The sequence below is a fragment of the Zalophus californianus genome, chromosome 11 (assembly GCF_009762305.2).
Source record: "Zalophus californianus isolate mZalCal1 chromosome 11, mZalCal1.pri.v2, whole genome shotgun sequence".
In the NCBI taxonomy this organism is placed as follows: Eukaryota; Metazoa; Chordata; class Mammalia; order Carnivora; family Otariidae; genus Zalophus; species Zalophus californianus.
This window is the reverse complement of record NC_045605.1, coordinates 46,938,984-46,958,451: the sequence shown is the minus strand read 5'-3', so window position 1 is coordinate 46,958,451 and position 19,468 is coordinate 46,938,984. Positions and strand designations below refer to the sequence as shown.

General features: G+C 36.7%; 1 protein-coding gene across 9 annotated transcripts in view; it reads right to left on the bottom strand.

Annotated features, from left to right (window-relative positions):
• The window catches only part of DLG2 (discs large MAGUK scaffold protein 2), a 2,208,086-nt gene that overhangs the window by 1,842,749 nt on the left and 345,869 nt on the right, over positions 1 to 19,468 (bottom strand). For all 9 annotated transcript variants that reach the window (XR_003517338.2, XM_027578649.2, XM_027578631.2 and 6 more), the window contains exon 3: positions 7,754 to 7,899. Coding sequence is in view for 8 of the 9 variants with exons in the window: in XM_027578649.2 (XP_027434450.2) it covers positions 7,754 to 7,899 (146 nt within the window). In the remaining variant the exon portion in view is untranslated. The remainder of the gene's footprint in view (positions 1 to 7,753; positions 7,900 to 19,468) is intronic.

The following is a 19,468-nucleotide window of genomic DNA, read 5'->3' as shown; positions in this document are numbered from 1 at the left end:
GCAGGATACAAAATCAGTGCATGGAAATCAGTTGCTTTCTTATACACTAACAATGCAACTGTAGAAACAGAAATTAGAGAAACAATTCCATTTACAATAGCATCCAAAACATAAGATACCTTGGAATAAACTTAACCAAAGAGGTAAAGGATCTATACTCTAGTAACTATTAAAAACTCATGAAAGAAATTGAAGAAGACACAAAAAGATGGAAAAACATTCCATGCTCATGGATCGGAAGAATAAACATTGTTAAAATGTCTATGCTACCCAGAGCAATCTAGACCTTCAATGCCATCCTGATCAAAATTCCAATGACAGTTTTCAAAGTGCTGGAACAAACAATCCTAAAATTTGTATGGAATCAGAAAAGACCCCGAATCGACAAGGAAATGTTGAAAAAGAAAAACAAAGCTGGAGGCATCATGTTGCCCAATTTCAAGCTATATTACAAAGCAGTGATCACCAAGACAGCATGGTACTGGCACAAAAACAGACATATAGACCAATGGAACAGAATAGAGAGCCCAGATACGGATCCTCAACTCTATGGTCAAATAATCTTCGACAAAGCAGGAAAAGATATGCAATGGAAAAAAGACAGTCTCTTCAATAAATGGTGCTGGGAAAATTGGACAGCCACATGCAGAAGAAAGAAACTCAACCATCTCGAACACCATAAACAAAGATAAACTCAAAATGAATTAAAGAACTCAATGTGAGACAGGAATCCATCAAAATCCTAGAGGGAGAACATAGGCCATAACCTCTTTGACATTGGCCACAGCAACTTCTTTCAAGATATATCTCCAAAAGCTGGAGAAACAAAAGCAAAAATGAACTTTTGGGGCTTCATCAAATAAAAAGCTTCTGCACAGCAAAGGAAACAGTCAACAAAACAAAGAGGCAACCCACAGAATGGGAGAAGATATTTGCAAATGACACTACAGATAAAGGGCTGGTATCCAAGATCTATAAAGAACTTCTCAACCTCAACACCCAAAAACAAATAATCAAGTCAACAAATGGGCAGAAGACATGAAAAGACACTTCTCTGAAGAAGATATACAAATGGCTAACAGACACATGAAAAAATGTTCATCATCATTAGCCATCAGGGAAATTCAAATCAAAACCACATGGAGATACCACCTTACACCAGTTAGAATGGCAAAAAATGAACAGGGCAAGAAACAACAAATGTTGGAGAGGTTATGGAGAAAGGGGAACCCTCTTACACTGTTGATGGGAATGCAAGATGGTACAGCTACTTTGGAAAACAGTGTGGCGGTTCCTCAAAAAATTAAAAATAGAGCTACCCTATGACCCAGCAATTGAACTCCTGGGTATTTATCCCAAAGACACAGATGTAGTGAAAAGAAGGGCCATATGCACCCCAATGTTCATAGCAGCAATGTCCGCAATAGCCAAACTGTGGAAAGAGCCAAGATGCCCTTCAACAGATGAATGGATAAAGAAGATGTGGTCCATATATACAATGGAAGATTACTCAGCCATCAGAAAGGATGAATACCCAACTTTTACATCCACATGGATGGGACTGGAGGAGATTATGCTAAGTGAAATAAGTCAGGCAGAGAAAGTCAATTATCATATGGTTTCCCTTATTTGTGGAACATAAGGAATAGCATGGAGGACATTAGGAGAAGGAAGGGAAAAATGAAGTGGTGGGGAATCGGAGGGAGAGATGAACCATGAAAGACTATGGACTGACTCTGAGAAACAAACAGGGTTTTAGAGGGGAGGGGGGTGGGGGGATGGGTTGCACAGTGATGGGTATTAAGGAGGGCACATACTGCACGGAGCACTGGGTGTTATACAAAAACAATGGATCATGGATCACATCAAAAACTAAAAAAAAAAAAAAAAAAAGGTCCTTAACTTACAAGGGAAAACCCATAAAGCTAGCTGATTTCTCAACAGAAACATGGCAAACCAGAAGGCAGTATATGATATATTCTAAGTGTTGACTGGGAAAAACCTATAGCCAAAAATACTCTATCCATCAAGGTTATCACTGAGAATAAAGGAGAGATAAAGAGTTTCCCAGACAAACAAATAGCAAAGGAGTTTATGACCACTAAACTAGCCTTGCAAGAAATATTAAAGGGGACTCTTTGAATGCAGGGGAGAGAAGAAAAGTGACAAAAACAAGAAAGGATCAGAGAAAATCTCCAGAAACAATGACAAAACAAGTAATAAAATAGCAATAAATACATATCTATCAATAATTACTTTGAATGTAAATGGACTAAATGCTCCAATCAAAAAACATAGGGTGTCAGAATGGATTTAAAAGAAAAAAGACCCATCTATATGCTACCTACCAGAGACTCATTTTAGACCTAAAGATCCCTGCAGATTGAAAGTGAGGGGGTAGAGAAACATTTATTATGCAAATGGATGTAAAAAATAAAGCTAGAGTAGCAATACTTACATTGGACAAACTAGACTTTAATACTAAGACTATAAAAAAAGACAAAAAGAATTATATAATCATAAAGGGGATAATCCAACAAGAAGATAAAACAATTATAAATATTTATGCACCCAACATGGGAGCACCCAAATATATAAAACAATTAATAGTAAACATAAAGAGACTCACTGATAATAATACAATAATAGTAGGGGATTTTAACACCCACTAACATCAATGGACACGATCATCTAAACAGAAAATCAGTGAGGAAACAATAGCTTTGAATGACACACCGGACCGGGTGACTTAACAGATACATTCAAAACATTCCATCCTAAAACAGCAGAATATACATTCTTTCAAAGTGCACATGGAACATTCTCCAGAACAGATCACATATTAGGTCACAAATCAGGCCTCAACAAATACAAAAAGATCGAGATCACACCATGCATCTTTTCTGACCATAATGCTAAGAAATTTGAAGTCAACCACAAGAAAAAAATCTGGAAATACCACAACTACATGGAGATTACACAACATGCTACTAAAGAATGAATGGGTCAACCAGGAAATCAAAGAAGAAATAAAAAACAGTATATGGAAAGAAATGAAAATGAATATTCAATGGTCCCAAGTCTTTGGGATGCAGCAAAAGTGATCCTAAGAGGTAAACCTATTGCAATACAGGTCTACCTCAAGAAGCCAGAAAAATCTCAAATAAACAATCTCATCTTACACCTAAAGGAGCTAGAAAAAGAACAATGAATAAAACCTAAAGCCAGCAGAAGGAAGGCCATAATAAAGATTAGAGCAGAAATAAATGATATAGAAACTAAAAAACAATAGAACAGATCAATGAAATGAGGAGCTGGTTCTTTGAAAAAATTAATAAAACTGATAGACTTATCAAAAAGAAATGAGAAAGACCCAAATAAATAAAATCAAAAATGAGAGAGAAGAAATAACAATCAATACCCCAGAAATACAAACAATTATGAGTATATTATGAAAAACTATGTGCCAACAGGTTGGATAACCTGGAAGAATTGGATAAATTCCTAGAAACATAAACTACCAAAACTGACCCAGGAAGAAATAGAAAACTTGAACAGACTGATAACAAGCAAAGAAATTGATTCAGTAATCAAAAAAGCTCCCAACAAACAAAAGTCCAGGGCCAGATGGCCTCACAGGTGAATTCTACCAAACATTTAAAAAAAAAGAGTTACTACCTATTCTCCTCAAACTTTTCCAAAAAATAGAAATGGAAGGGAAACTTCAATATTTATTATATGAGGGCAGCATTATCCTAATACCAAAACCAAAGACTCCACCAAAAAAGAGAACTACAGGCCAATATCCCTGATGAACATGAACACAAAAATTCTCAATAAAGTATTAGCATATTGAATCCATTAGTACATTAAAAGAATCATTCACCATGATTAAGTGGGATGTGTTCCTGGGCTCCAAGGTTGGTTCAATATTTGTAATCAATCAATGTAATACACCATATTAATAAAAGAAAGGATGAGAACCATAAGATCATTTCAATAGTTGCATAAAATCATATGACAAAATAGAGCATCCATTCATGATAAAAATCCTCAACAAAGTATGGGGAACATACCTCAACATAAAAAAAGCCTTATATGAAATACCTATAGCTAACATCATCCTCAATGGGGAAAACCTAAGAGGTTTTTCTCTAAAGTCAGGAACAACACAGAGATATCCACTCTCACCATTGTCATTTACCATAGTACTGGAAGACCTAGCCACAACAATCAGACAACAGAAAGAAATAAATGGCATCCAAATCAGCAAGGAAGCAACCTTTCACTATTTGCAGATGACATGATACTCTTTATAGAAAACCCAAAACCTCAACCAAAAAAAATGCTGGAACTGATACACCAATTTATAAAGTCATAGGATACAAAATCAACATACAGAAATCTGTTGCATTTCTATACATGAATAATGAAACAGCAGGAGGAGAAATCAAAGAATCAATCCTATTTACAATTGCACCAAAAATAATAAGATACCTAGGAATAAACCTAACCAAAGAGGTAAAAGATCATACTCTGAAAACTATTAAGCACTGCTGAAAGAAATTGAAGATGACACAAAGAAATGGAAAGACATCCCATGCTCATGGACTGGAAGAACAATACTGTTAAAATGTCTATACTAAAAGTAATCTATACATTTAATGCAATTTCTATCAAAATATCAACAGCATTTTTCACAGAGCTAGAACAAACAATCCTAAAATTTGTAGGGGATCCACAAAGACCCCAAATAGCCAAAGCAACCTTGAAAAAGAAAAGCAAAGCTGGAGGCATCACAATCTCAGACTTCAAGTTATATTACAAAGCTGTAGTGATCAAAACCGTATGGCACTAGCTCAAATATAGACATAAAGATCAATGGAACAGAAAAGAAAACGGAGAAATGAACCCAAAACTATATGGTAAATTAATCTTTGACAATGTAGGAAAAAATATCTAATGGAAAAAAGACAGTCTCTTCAAGAAATGATGCTGGGAAAACTGGACAGCAACAGGCAAAAGCATGAAACTGGACCACTTTCTTACACCATACACAAAAATAAATTCTAAATGGATTAAAGATCTAAATGTGAGCCCTGAAACTGTAAAAATTCCTGGAAGAGAACACAGGCAGTAACCTCTTTGACATCAGTGGTAGCAACTTCTTTCTAGATATATCTCCTGAACCAAGGGGAAAAAAAGCAAAAATAAAATACTGGACTTCATCAAAATAATGTAAAGTGGTGCAGCCACTCTGGAAAACAATATTGAGATTCTTCAAAAAGTTAAAAATAGAACTACCCTGTGATCCAGCAATTGCACTCCTAGGTATTTACCCAAAGAATACAAAAATACATATTCAAAGGGATTCATGCACCCCAATGTTTGTAGCAGCATTATCTACAATAGCCAAATTATGGAAACAGCTCAAGTTTCCATCAACTGATGAATGGATTAAGAAGATGTGGTACACACACACACACACACACACACACACACACACACGCCATGGGATATTAATCAGCCATAAAAAAATGAAATCTTGCCATTCATAATGATATGGGTAGAGCTAGAGAGTGCTGGGTGAAATAAATCAGAGAAAGACAAATACCATATGATTTCATTCATGTTTGGAATTTAAGAAACAAAACAAATGATCAAAGGAAAAAAAGAGAGAATAGGCAAACCAAGAAATAAACTAAACTATAGAGAACAAACTGATGGTCATCAGGGAGTTAGGTGGGGGGTGTTAAATAGGTAATGGAGATTAAGGAGTGCACTTGTTGAGCACTGGGTATTGTACGAAGTGTTGAGTCACTATATTGCACACCTGAAACTAATATTATACTGCATGTTAACTAACTGGAATTTAAATAAAAACTTAAAGAAATATAAATACCCAACAACTATTTTAAAAAAATACCCATAAATAGTGAACTGGTGGTTTCCAGAGGGGCAGGGGTTGGGGGATGGGCAAAATGGGTAAAGGGTAGTGGGAGGTACACGTTTCCAGTTATAGAATGAATAAGCAAGGGGATGAAACATATAGTACAGGGAATATAGTCAATGGTATTATAATAGAGCTGTATGATGACAGATAATAGCTATACTTGGGAGCATAGCATAATGTATAGAGTTGTCAAATCATTATGTTGTACACTTGAAACTACTATAACATCATGTGTCAACTATGCTACAATAAAAAAATAAAGGGTAAAACAAAACAGTTCAGTCTCAATAATGAATAATTGAAATCTAAAGCATTAACAAATTTTATCTATTAATTTGATTAATATTTTAAATAATTAATACTACTGAGGGTATAGATAGATAATGCCTTTCAAACACTGCTGGTAGTATCTTTCTGCAAAGCACTTTGATAATTTATATCAAGAGACTTACAAATGTCAATGTCTTTGAATGCAGTAGTTTCATCAGAAAACACACAATGGTTGATATACACAGATATCTATTATAGCATTATTCATAGCTGAGAACTGGAAATAGCCTAAATATTGAATGGAGAACTATTTAAGTAAATTCCAAATGACGGAATATTATATAGCCATTAAAATATTCCCCATGATATAGGAAAATATTATTAGTATAGTATTAAATATAAAAGTCATAAAAAACACCATATATTCTGTTGTACAAATTTTATGTACATATATTTCTACAGAAGAAAAGACTTAAAAAGTCAAAATAATTATAGGTATTGAAATTAAGATTTTTAATGCTTTTAGTATTTATAAATTTTATATAGTGGTATCAATTAACAATTATTAACTTTTTCTTCAAATAACTAAGGTAATCATCAGACTTAATCTCTTAATCTCTTCCATTTTTTAAATCAATTCTGAGCAGGATAGAAAGCATATCATAGGCCTCAATCTTAACAGTCCAAAGATTCAGCAAAATGCCATTGATTAGGATTCCATGTAGCTTCCAAGTCAGCTTCACTACACAATCTTGACAGAGTGTGTGTGTGTGCATGTGTGTGTGTGTGTGTGTGTGTGTGTGTGTACTACTACCTGCCTTCCAAGTATTGAATGCCACTTAAAAATATCATTTATCTGCCCCTGCCTCCATATTAATCCTCAGTTATGAACTGAAACATTCCTCAACTTGCCTTACTCTGTTGATTCCAACAGTATTCTCCAAAATTTTGACCTCACTATCCTATATATAAAAACCATATGAACACAGAACTCTACTAGCCTTATATTTATTTTTAAATGTGTATGTATTACTGTTAATATACTATATAAACTAACATCCAAAATTTTTAAAAAATATAAAGAATATGATAAAAAGTAAAAATGGAAGTTCTATTATTTTGTTCCTAAACCCTACTGGGTCATTTTAAAACACCCTAAGATATATGGCCCTACTATGGAGATGACAGCTACAGACCACACTTTCCAATCCCTTCTCCTTCCCATATTGCATCTGGAACCATGTTCTGAAATTCCAGAATGCCTTAGACTTGAGTCAACTCAAACTATCACAATATTCATAACAGAACTCACTTGTACAATGTGAAGAATCATGTCTTCCCATGCGTTTTTGTCTCTTGGCAAAATCTGGACATTTATATGTAAATATTGCATACAGTATAGTATAACTACATTTATATTATTATTGTTGCTATCTGTCAGTAATGATTACTACTACTGTGACTGTGACCACTTTACTGGCATAGTAAGTCATAATATTATTCAGTTCTTTTAGATGTTTCAATATATACCTCTGCAGATTTTTGAAGGTTATCATGGCATGGAGCAAGAAGGGATGTCTTCTCCCATTTCTGTGCAACTTGATTGGTTTCTTCTATCTTCTGATCACAACTTTTTTGAGAATTTAGCAATGTCACTTCATAAAATTCTTGAATATCTGTGAAAAAATGTAAGGGAAGGATCAAATGTCATGTACCACCACATAAATAGCTTCTGCATGTATGTATATATGAAAAATTTTGCTGACTAAAAGAACTACATATACATGATCCCAAAGAAAAATAACAAAAATAAGGAACTCTTGAAAATTGCATTTTTACCTGCATGAGAATCCTTTATTTATAATTGCAAAAACTGAAAACAACCAAGATGTCCTTCAGTTATTGAATAAACAAATTGTAGTAAGTCCATATTCAGCAATAAGGAGGAATGAGCTATCAATCCATGTAAAAACAGATGAATCTTAACTGCTAAGTTCAAATATCTGATCTAAAAAAGCTACATATTATATGATTCCATTTATATAATATTTTAGAAAAAGCAAAACTAAAGAGACAGTAAAATGATCAGTGATCACTAAAGGTACTGGGGGTGGGGAAAAGGATTAAATAGGTAAAGCACAGGGTGATGAAAATATTCTGTAATGATACTGCATTGGTGGACACCTAACATGAAGCATTTGTTAAAGCGCATAGAACTTTACAGCACAGAGAGTAAACCTAAATGTATGCAAATTTTAAAAAAACATTTAGGATGTCAAGGAATCCCAAGATGAAACACAGACTGTGACAAAAGAATCTAACTGTATTACAAATGTGTGAAATAACCTCCCTGAAGGCAGTAGGAGAAAAAGGTAGTATCCTGAAAATGATTAGAAACCATAAAACCAAAGACAAAGGAATTATTACAAAAGAATCCTACTCTATTCTTTAGTCAATAAATTTGTTTCCAATGATGAGTGAAAGTTAGCAACCTTGGAACCACTGTACATATATATTAGAATTGAACAATTAAATGGATGGCAGATGGTGGGAACCAGGTTTCTCACTATTGGAGTAGGAGTTTACAAACAAGTAGGTGGGGACAGGGGAGAGGAGGGCACTAGAACAATCCCTATGATTTTGGGTTATATTTTGAGACATCACTATAAACTCCTGTTTAGCTTAATATGGATACAAATGGATACGTATAGAAATATTTATATATCTGTATGTACACAGGTTAATACACACACATATATTTTCTTACTTGGTATGCTGAAAGGACCTAGAATTAATGAAGCCCCAGTAAGAATGAACACAAATAGAGGCCAGATTCTGGCCTCTATTTTGTATTCTCCAACAATTGGTAAAGAATAATGAATAAATAAAGTGGTACTGGATTAGGATTGGGACTATCTATATGAATTCAAACATTTTTAAAGGAAGGGAGGGAAGGTGGAAGGAAGGAAGAGAGGAAGGAAGAAAGAGGAGGAAAGGAAGAAGGGTTAGGAATGAGATGGATATAGAAAACTATGAATAGAAATAATAATGATGATGTATGTATATGTTTCCTAGCTTTGTCATAAATTTGTAGGCTGAGAAGTCCTAGCAGGAAAAACAATCCAATAGCAACAAGCACACCTGGAGCCTAGATCATGGCTTGAATAAAAGGAATCAGGGCTTCTTGAGAAAATGGTTGACTCTATTACTGAAGCAGGAAAAACAGTAAGATGAGCCTAGAGCATCTTACAATACCCATAAATTAGAAAATACTACCCCTCCCAAAAAAACCATGCTACAATGGGGGCATGTCAAAGCAATATAAGAGTTGTAAGAAGGAGGAGCCAAAGACAGCCAGTAGTATTGGCTTATAACCCAAAGTATAAAATAAATACCCATGAATCTATACTGGTATATGCATACATGTATGAATAAATGAAAGAATAAATGTATGTAGATATGTAAATAGACAATCTCCCTTGATGAAGAGTTCCAAGTAATTTATTTAGATATTGTTCTCAAGGAGATGAAGCATAACTTTCCACCCCTTAAGTGTGAGCTGAGCGTACTGACTTCCTTCCAAAGAATATAGTATTAAAAGGGGGAAAACAAGAGTAACTTTACAGAGGTGAACCCCAACAAACACTAACTCAATCAAGCGATCAAGACCAACATCATCATTGAAGAGTCAGGCTGATAGCAAGCAACCTATAGAAGTAATGAGAATGGCACTTTACCTCTGTGGTTTTCCTCCCCAAAACTCATAACCCTACTCTAATCATGAGAAAGACAGAAAAATCCTAGTTGAGGAACAGTCGACAAAAAAACTTTATCAGTACTCTGTAAACTGTCAAGATAATAAAAAATAAGGAAAGTTTAAGAAATTGTCACAGTCTAGAAGACCCCAAGGAGACATGATAAATGAATGTAATATGGTAACCTAGATGGGATCCTGGAACAGAAAAAGGACATTAGCTAAAAATTATGGACTTAATTTCATAATAATGTATCAATATTTGTTATTAGTTCACAGTAAATCTAAGATGTTAACAATAGGAGAAACAGAGTCAGGGATACATTGGAACTCTGTACTATCTTTGCAACTACTCTGTAAGAATTAAAATTACTCCAAAACAAAAAAGTTATTTTTAATTGCCTTTTTATTTTATTTTTTAAAAGATTTTATTTATTTATGTGTCAGAGAGAGAGAGGGCCACAAGCTGGGGGAGCAGCAGGCAGAGGGAGAGGGAGAAGCAGGCTCCCTGCTGAGCAAGAAGCCCAATGCTGGATGAGCCAATGCCGGACTCCATCCCAGGATCCTGGGATCATGACCTGAGCCAAAGGCTGATGCTTAACCGATTGAGCCACCCAATCGGTGGCTCAATTAAAGGGACACAGGTGTCCCTTTAATTGCCTTTTTAAAAGGCATTACACATGGGTGTCTGAGTGGCTCAGTCAGTTGAGTGTCTGACTTCACCTCAGGTCATGATTTCAGGGTCCTGAATTGAGCCCGCATCATATTGGGCTCCCTGCTCAGTGGGGAGTCTGCTTCTCCCTCTTCCTCTCCCCCCAGCTCATATGCATACACTCTATCTCTCAAAAAAATAAACAAATCTTTTTTAAATAAGTAAGTAAATAAATAAATAAATAAATAAAAGGTATTATGCAATCACTGTTAGAAACCTGCCCAGAGGGCCCCCAAAATGAATGCTTTCATAAATCCATTTTCAGACTTAGAATGTAAATGGAATTAAAAATTATCACACAAAGTTACATTTTGCAACTTTCTAATATATGAAAAAAGTGTTTTTGATGACATCTGCTTCTGACACTATGGCTAAGTGCTCTTCAGATTAACTAGGCACTTTGAAGCATTACTGATGTTGCAGCAGATGGGGTAGGTCTCCAAGAATGATTTTTCACATATACACACACAAAAAAAAAACCTGAGCTGAAATCAGATCAGCTGGGAGGTTAGATTAATGGTAGTTGACATACAAAAGGGATGGGGTTGTTCTGAGGACACATTACCTATGGCAGAATTATTACTATCAGCATACAGAGCCACATATCAGTAAGTAAAGGTAAGGAAGCTGGCCCTGAACTTCCTCACTGAGCCAAGATCCTCAAGGGATGCTGAAGTAATTCTATGATGGTGGCTCCCTATTTGCTATTGGCAGCAGCAAAAGAAAATATTTTCTACTGGAACTCTCAAAGCTGCAGGACTCTCATAGATGATCAAGAAAAGAGCTCATAATCAAGATCACAAACCAACAGAAAGGAATGTCAAAATAAATGAAATTCAGCAGCAACAACAAACAGTAAGTTACATGCCCAGTTATTATTGGTTTTGGACTTTTCTGATACAGAACAAAAAAAAGCTATGTAAAGTGTTGATGGCGATCTCACAAAGATGAGCAAATAACAAGACCTAGTAAGAGTGAACAAGCAAAATGAGAAGAAATAAATGTAACTTGTAAAAATTAAAAATTCAATTCTTTAAAAATAGATTAATGGATGGCTAGAGGGATGGATTGATATCACATATAACAAATATAATAAAATGCTAATGATAAAATCTATGTGGTAGGTGTACAGATACTCACTGTAGTATACTTATAACTTTGCTGTTTGAAAACGTTCATAATAAAATGTTAGAAAAAGGTATAATTACTTAAAGTTAAAAATTCAGGGGGTGGAGCAAGATGGCGGAGGAGTTGGAGACCTGGATTTCATCTGGTCTCAGGAATTCAGCTGAATAGGGATCAAACCATTCTGAACACCTACAAACTCAACAGGAGATCAAAGAAGAGAGTAGCAACAACTCTCTGAACAAAGAAGCAGCCACTTACTAGAAGGTAGGATGTGCGGAAAAGTGAATCCGAGACGATATTCGGGAGGATAGACGGTGGGGGAAGGGGCCTCCGTCGGCCGCTTCTGGCAAGTGATAGAGCCACAGAGCACAAAATCGGACCTTTTACAAGTCGGTTCCGCTGAGGGACGTCGCTCCAGTGGCTAAGCGGGAGGTGGAAACCTCACGGTACAGTGTGGACTCAGGGCCCTCGTGGTCACAGAAAGACCGGGGGTGCCTGAGTGCAGCAGAGATCCCAGGTATCGGAGTGGGGAAGCCGGCTGCAGAGATGGAGCTGAGGCGCGGGCTTGCAGCTCTGGGTGGCCATAAACTGTGATCCCCGGCCCACTCGGGCCACTGGGCCTCCAGCAGGGAGCCAACAAGCAGCAGAGCTGGGGAGACTCCCCTCCCTCCCCCAGGAGGAGCGGCACGGGAGCACACCGCAGAGATCTGCTAGATTTGGAGACTCCACACGGGGTCGGGTGCCAGAGATAGAAACGCTCGATCACAGGCCGGGTGAGCGCAGAGTGCACCCAGAGACCGGGGAGACGGGAGTGATTGCTTTTCTCTGGGGGCGCACTGAGGAGCGGGGCCCTGAGTTCTCCGATCCTCCGGGCAGAGAGTGGGAGGCCACCATTTTCACTCTGGTTCTCTAAAGCTGTACCGAGAGCTTGCAGGGAAAAAAAGCTCCTGAGAGCAAACCCTAGCAGCTTGCTTAGCCCAGACCGACAAGGGCACGGCACTTCTGCCTCAGGCAAAGACATTTGGGAACCAGGGCAACAGGCCCCTCCCCCAGAAGATCAGCGCGAACAGCCAGCAAGCCAAGACCAAGTTTACCTATCAAGGAGAACGGGAGAACTCCAGTGCGAGGGGAATACTGCACATAGAATTCATGGCTTTTTTACCGTGATTCATTAGTTTTTCAAAGTTAATTTTTTAACTGTTTTTTGGTTGGTTTTTTTTGAATTTTTCTTTTCCCTTTTTCAACCAACAACTTATGAATCCCTTTTTTAAGGAAACATTTTTTATTTTTCATTTTTAGAGTCATATTTTATCCCTTCATAGTAGTTACCCTTATTTTTCGCATATATATATAAGTTGTTCTCTCTTTAAAATTTTAATATACAGTTTCTTCTAACAGATCAAAATATACCCTAAATCACTAGTGTATGGCTTTGTTCTAGTCTCCTGCCTGATCACAGTCTCTCCCATTTTTTTTCTTTTCTTTTTTCTTTTTTTCAAATTTCTTCTTTCTTCTTTCAAACAAATTCTTATCAATTCCATTTATAAAACCTTTTATAAGTTTCATCTTTACAGTCATCTTCCATCCCTTCATTGTATGAACCCTTATTTTGTACATATATAAGTCTTTCTTCCTTTAAAATTTTAGGAGGCACTTTCCTCTAACAGACCAAAATACACCCAACATCTAGTGTGTGGCAGTGATCTATGCACTAGCCTGATTATATTTGATCATACTCTGGTTTTTTTTTGTTTTGTTCTGTTTTTGTTTGTTTTTATCTATTCCTTTTTCTTTTTCTTTTTTTTCTTTCTTTTTTCATTCTTTCCCTTTCTTTTCCCTGGTTTCAGGTCTTTTCTGATTTCTATAGAGTATATTTGCTGGGGACGTTGTTAACCTGTCAGCATTTTGTTCTCTCATTTATCTGTTCTCCTCTGGACAAAATGACAAGACGAAAAAATCACCTCAGCAAAAAGAACAAGAAGTAGTACCGTCTGCCAGAGACCTACTCAATACGGACATTAGTACGATGTCGGACCTAGAGTTCAGAATCATGATTTTAAAGACAATAGCTGGGCTTGAAAAAAGCATCAAAGTTATTAGAGAAACGCTTTCTGGAGAAATAAAAGAACTAAAATCTAACCAAGTCGAAATCAAAAAGGCTATTTATGAGGTGCAATCAAAAATGGGGACACTGCTAGGATAAATGAGGCAGAAGAGAGAATCAGTGATATAAAAGACCAAATGATGGAAAATAAAGAGGCTGAGAAAAAGAGAAACAAACAACTACAGGATCGTGAGGGCAGAATTCGAGAGATAAGCAATACGATAAGATGAAAAAATATTAGAATAATTGGGATCCCAGAAGAAGAAGAAAGAGAGAGAGGGGCAGAAGGTATATTGGAGCAAATTATAGCAGAGAACTTCCCTAATGTGGGGAAGGAAACAGGCATCAAAATCCAGGAGGCACAGAGAACCCCTCTCAAAATCAATAAAAATAGGTCAACACCCTGACATTTAATAGTTAAAACTTACGAGTCTCAGAGACAAAGAGAAAATCCTGAAACCAGCTCCGGAGAAGAGATATGCAACCTACAATGGTAGAAACATGAGATTGGCAACAGACCTATCCACAGAGACCTGGCAGGCCAGAAAGGACGGGCATGATATCTTCAGAGCACTAAATGAGAAAAATATGCAGCCAAGAATACTATATCCAGCAAGGCTGTCATTGAAAATAGAAGGAGAGATAAAAAGCTTCCAGGACAAACAAAAACTAAAGGAATTTGCAAACACAAAACCAGCCCTACAAGAAATATTGAAAGGGGTCCTCTAAGCAAAGAGAGAGCCTAAAAGCAGCAAAGATCAGAAAGGAACACAGACAATATGTCACCTTACAGGCAATACAATGGCACTAAATTCATATCTTTCAATAGTTACCCTGAATATAAATGGGCTAAATGTCCCAATCAAAAGACACAGGCTATCAGATTGGATTAAAAAACAAGACCCATCAATATGCTGTCTGCAAGAGACTCATTTTAGACCCAAAGACACCCCCAGATTGAAAGTGAGGGGTGGAAAATCATTTACCATGCTAATGGACACCAAAAGAAACCTGGGGTGGCAATCCTTATATCAGACAAACTAGATTTTAAAACAAAGGCTGTAATAAGAGATGAGGAAGGACACTATATCCTACTTAAAGGGTGTATAAACAAGAAGATCTAACAATTGTAAATATCTATGCCCCTAACATGGCAGCAGCCACTTTTATAAAGCAATTAAAAACAAAAGCAAAAAAACACATTGACAAAAATACAATAATAGTGGGGGAATTTAACACCCCCCTGACTGAGATGGACAGATCATCTAAGCAAAAGATCAACAAGGAAATAAAGACTTTAAATGAAACACTGGACCAAATGGACTTCACAGACATATTCAGAACATTCCATCCCAAAGCAACGGAATACACATTCTTCTCTAGTGCCCATGGAACATTCTCCAAAATTGATCACATCCTAGGTCACAAATCAGGTCTCAACCAGTACCAAAAGATTGGGATTATTCCTTGCATATTTTCAGACCACAATGCTTTGAAATTAGAACTCAATCACAAGAGGAAAGTCGGAAAGAACTCAAATACATGGAGGCTAAAGAGCATCCTACTGAAGAATGAATGGGTCAACCAGGAAATTAAAGAAGAATTAAAAAATTTCATGGAAACCAATGAAAATGAAAACACAACTGTTCAAAATATTTGGGATACAGCAAAGGCAGTCCTGAGAGGAAAGTATATAGCAATACAAGCCTTTCTCAAGACACAAGAAAGGTCTCAAATACACAACCTAACCCTACACCTAAAGGAGCTAAAGAAAGAACAGCAAATAAAGCCTAAACCCAGCAGGAAAAGAGAAATAATAAAGATCAGAGCAGAAATCAATGAAATAGAAACCAAAAGAACAGTAGAACAGATCAACGAAACTAGGAGCTGGTTCTGTGAAAGAATTAACAAGATTGATAAACCCCTGGCCAGACTGATCAAAAAGAAAAGAGAAATGACCCAAATCAACAAAATCATGAATGAAAGAAGAGAGATCACAACCAACACCAAAGAAATACAAACAATTATAAGAACATATTATGAGCAACTCTATGCCAGCAAATTAGATAACCTGGAAGAAATGGGTGCATTCCTAGAGATGTATCAACTACCAAAACTGAACCAGGAAGAAATAGAAAACCTGAACAGACCTATAACCACTAAGGAATTTGAAGCAGTCATCAAAAATCTCCCAACAAACAAAAGCCCAGGGCCAGATGGCTTCCCAGGGGAACTCTATCAGACATTTAAAGAAGAATTAATACCTATTCTCCTGAAACTATTCCAAAATATAGAAATGGAAGGAAAACTTCCAAACTCATTTTATGAGGCCACCATTACCTTGATCCCCAAACCAGACAAAGACCCCATCAAAAAGGAGAATTACAGACCAATATCCTTGATGAACATGGATGCAAAAATTCTCACCAAAATACTAGCCAATAGGATCCAACAGTACATTAAAAGGATTATTCACCATGATCAAGTGAGATTTATTCCTGGGCCGCAAGGTTGGTTCAACATCCGCAAATCAATCAACGTGATACAATACATTAACAAAAGAAAGAACAAGAATCATATGATCCTCTCAATAGATGCAGAAAAAGCATTTGACAAAGTACAGCATCCTTTCTTGATCAAAACTCTTCAGAGGATAGGGATAGAGGGTACATACCTCAATATCATAAAAGCCATCTATGAAAAACCTACAGTGAATATCATTCTCAATGGGGAAAAGCTGAGAGCTTTTCCCCTAAGGTCAGGAACACAGCAGGGATGTCCACTCTCACCACTGCTATTCAACATATTATTAGAAGTCCTAACCATAGCAATCAGACAACAAAAAGAAATCAAAGGCATCCAAATCGGCAAAGAAGAAGTCAAACTCTCACTCTTTGCAGATGATATGATACTGTATGTGGAAAACCCAAAAGACTCCACCCCAAAACTGCTAGAACTCATCCAGGAATTCAGTAAAGTAGCAGGCTATAAAATCAGTGCACGGAAATCAGTGGCACTCCTATACACCAACAACAAGACAGAAGAGAGACAAATTAAGGAGTCGATCCCATTTACAATTGCACCCAAAACCATAAGATACCTAGGAATAAATTTAACCAAAGAGGCAAAGGATCTGTACTCAGAAAACTATAAAATACTCATGAAAGAAATTGTAGAAGACACAAAGAAATGGAAAAACGTTCCATGCTCATGGATTGGAAGAACAAACATTGTGAAGATGTCAATGCTACCTAGAGCATTCTACACATTCAATGCAATCCCCATCAAAATGCAATCCACTTTTTTCAAAGAAATGGAACAAATAATCCTCAAATTTGTATGGAACCAGAAAAGACCCCGAATAGCCAGAGGAATATTGAAAAAGAAAAGCAAAGCTGGTGGCATCACAATTCCAGACTTCCAGCTATATTACAAAGCTGTCATCATCAAGACAGTATGGTACTGGCACAAAAACAGACACATAGATCAATGGAACAGAATAGAGAGCCCAGAAATGGACCCTCAACTCTATGGTCAACTCATCTTTGACAAAGCAGGAAAGAATGTCCAATGGAATAAAGACAGTCTCTTCAACAAATGGTGTTGGGAAAATTAGACAGCCACATGCAGAAGAATGAAACTGGACCATTTCCTGACACCACACACAAAAATAGACTCCAAATGGTTGAAAGACCTAAACCTAAGACAGGAGTCCATCAACATCCTAAAGGAGAACACAGGTAGCAACCTCTTCAACCTCAGCCGCAGCAACTTCTTCCTAGAAACATTGCCAAAGGCAAGGGAAGCAAGGGCAACAATGAACTATTGGGATTTCATCAAGATAAAAAGCTTTTGCACAGCAAAAGAAACAGTCCACAAAACCAAAAGACAACCGACAGAATGGGAGAAAATATTTGCAAATGACATATCAGATAAAGGGCTAATATCCAAAACTTATAAAGAACTTATCAAACTCAACACCCAAAGAACAAATAATCCAATCAAGAAATGGGCAGAAGACATGAACAGACATTTTTCCAAAGAAGACATCCAAATGGCCAACAGACACATGAAAAAGTGCTTAACATCACTCGGCATCAGGGAAATCCAAAGCAAAACCTCAACGAGATACCACCTCACACCCGTCAGAATGGCTAGAATTAACAAGTCAGGAAACGACAGATGTTGGCGGGGATGCGGAGAAAGGGGAACCCTCCTACCCTGTTGGTGGGAATGCAAGCTGGTGCAACCACTCTGGAAAACAGTATGGAGGTTCCTCAAACAGTTGAAAATAGAGCTACCATATGATCCAGCAATTGCACTACTGGGTATTTACCACAAAGATACAAATGTAGGGATCCGAAGGGGTATGTGCACCCCAATGTTTATAGCAGCAATGTCCACAATAGCCAAACTGTGGAAAGAGCCAAGATGTCCATCGACAGATGAATTGATAAAGAAGAGGTGGTATATATACACAATGGAATATTATGCAGCCATCAAAAGGAATGAGATCTTGCCATTTGCAATGACATCGATGGAACTGGAGGGTGTTATGCTGAGTGGAATAAGTCAATCAGAGAAAGACATGTATCACATGATCTCGCTGATATGAGGAATTTTTAACCTCGGGAAACAAACTGAGGTTTTTTAGAGTGGTGGGGGGTGAGAGGGATGGGGTGGCTGGGTGACAGACATTGGGGAGGGTATGTGCTATGGTGAGTGCTATGAATTGTGCAAGACTGTTGAATCACAGATATGTACTTCTGAAAGAAATAATGCAATATATGTTAAGAAAAAAAAAGAAGAAGAAGATAGCAGGAGGGGAAGAATGAAGGGGAGTAAGTCAGAGGGGGAGACGAACAATGAGAGACAATGGACTCTGAAAAACAAACTGAGGGTTCTAGAGGGGAGGGGGTTGGGGGGATGGGTTAGCCTGGTGATGGGTATTAAAGAGGGTACGTTCTGCGTGGAGTACTGGGTGTTATGCACAAACAATGAATCATGGAACACTACATCAAAAAATAATGATGTATGGTGATTAACATAACAATAAAAAATTAAAAAATAAATAAATAAAGTTAAAAATTCAGTGGATGGTTTAAACAGCAGATTAAACAAAGTAGAACTGGAAAATATTCCCAAAGAAATTAGCCAGAATTCTTCATAAGAGAAGATTAAATAGAATATATGAAAGTACTAATTGACTATGTACAGGATGGTTAAGTCCAATATTTTTCTAGTAGATGTCTTCAAGGAGAAAATAGAATAAATAACAAGTGATATTTAAAGAGATAATGGATATAAAACTTTTAGAACTTATGAAAATATGAATTCAGATACTGAAAATAACAGCTTATATAGAAGAGAATAAATAAAAGCTATGCACATACCATAATAAAATTGCAAAGACAAAGAAATACCAAAGACAAAGCAAAGATCATGAAAGCAGTCAAAGTGAAAAGACTAATCAGACTTCTCAAAAGCAATAATGGAAGCCAGACAACAGTAGAATAACAACTTCAAAATTTTGAGAGAAAATAACTA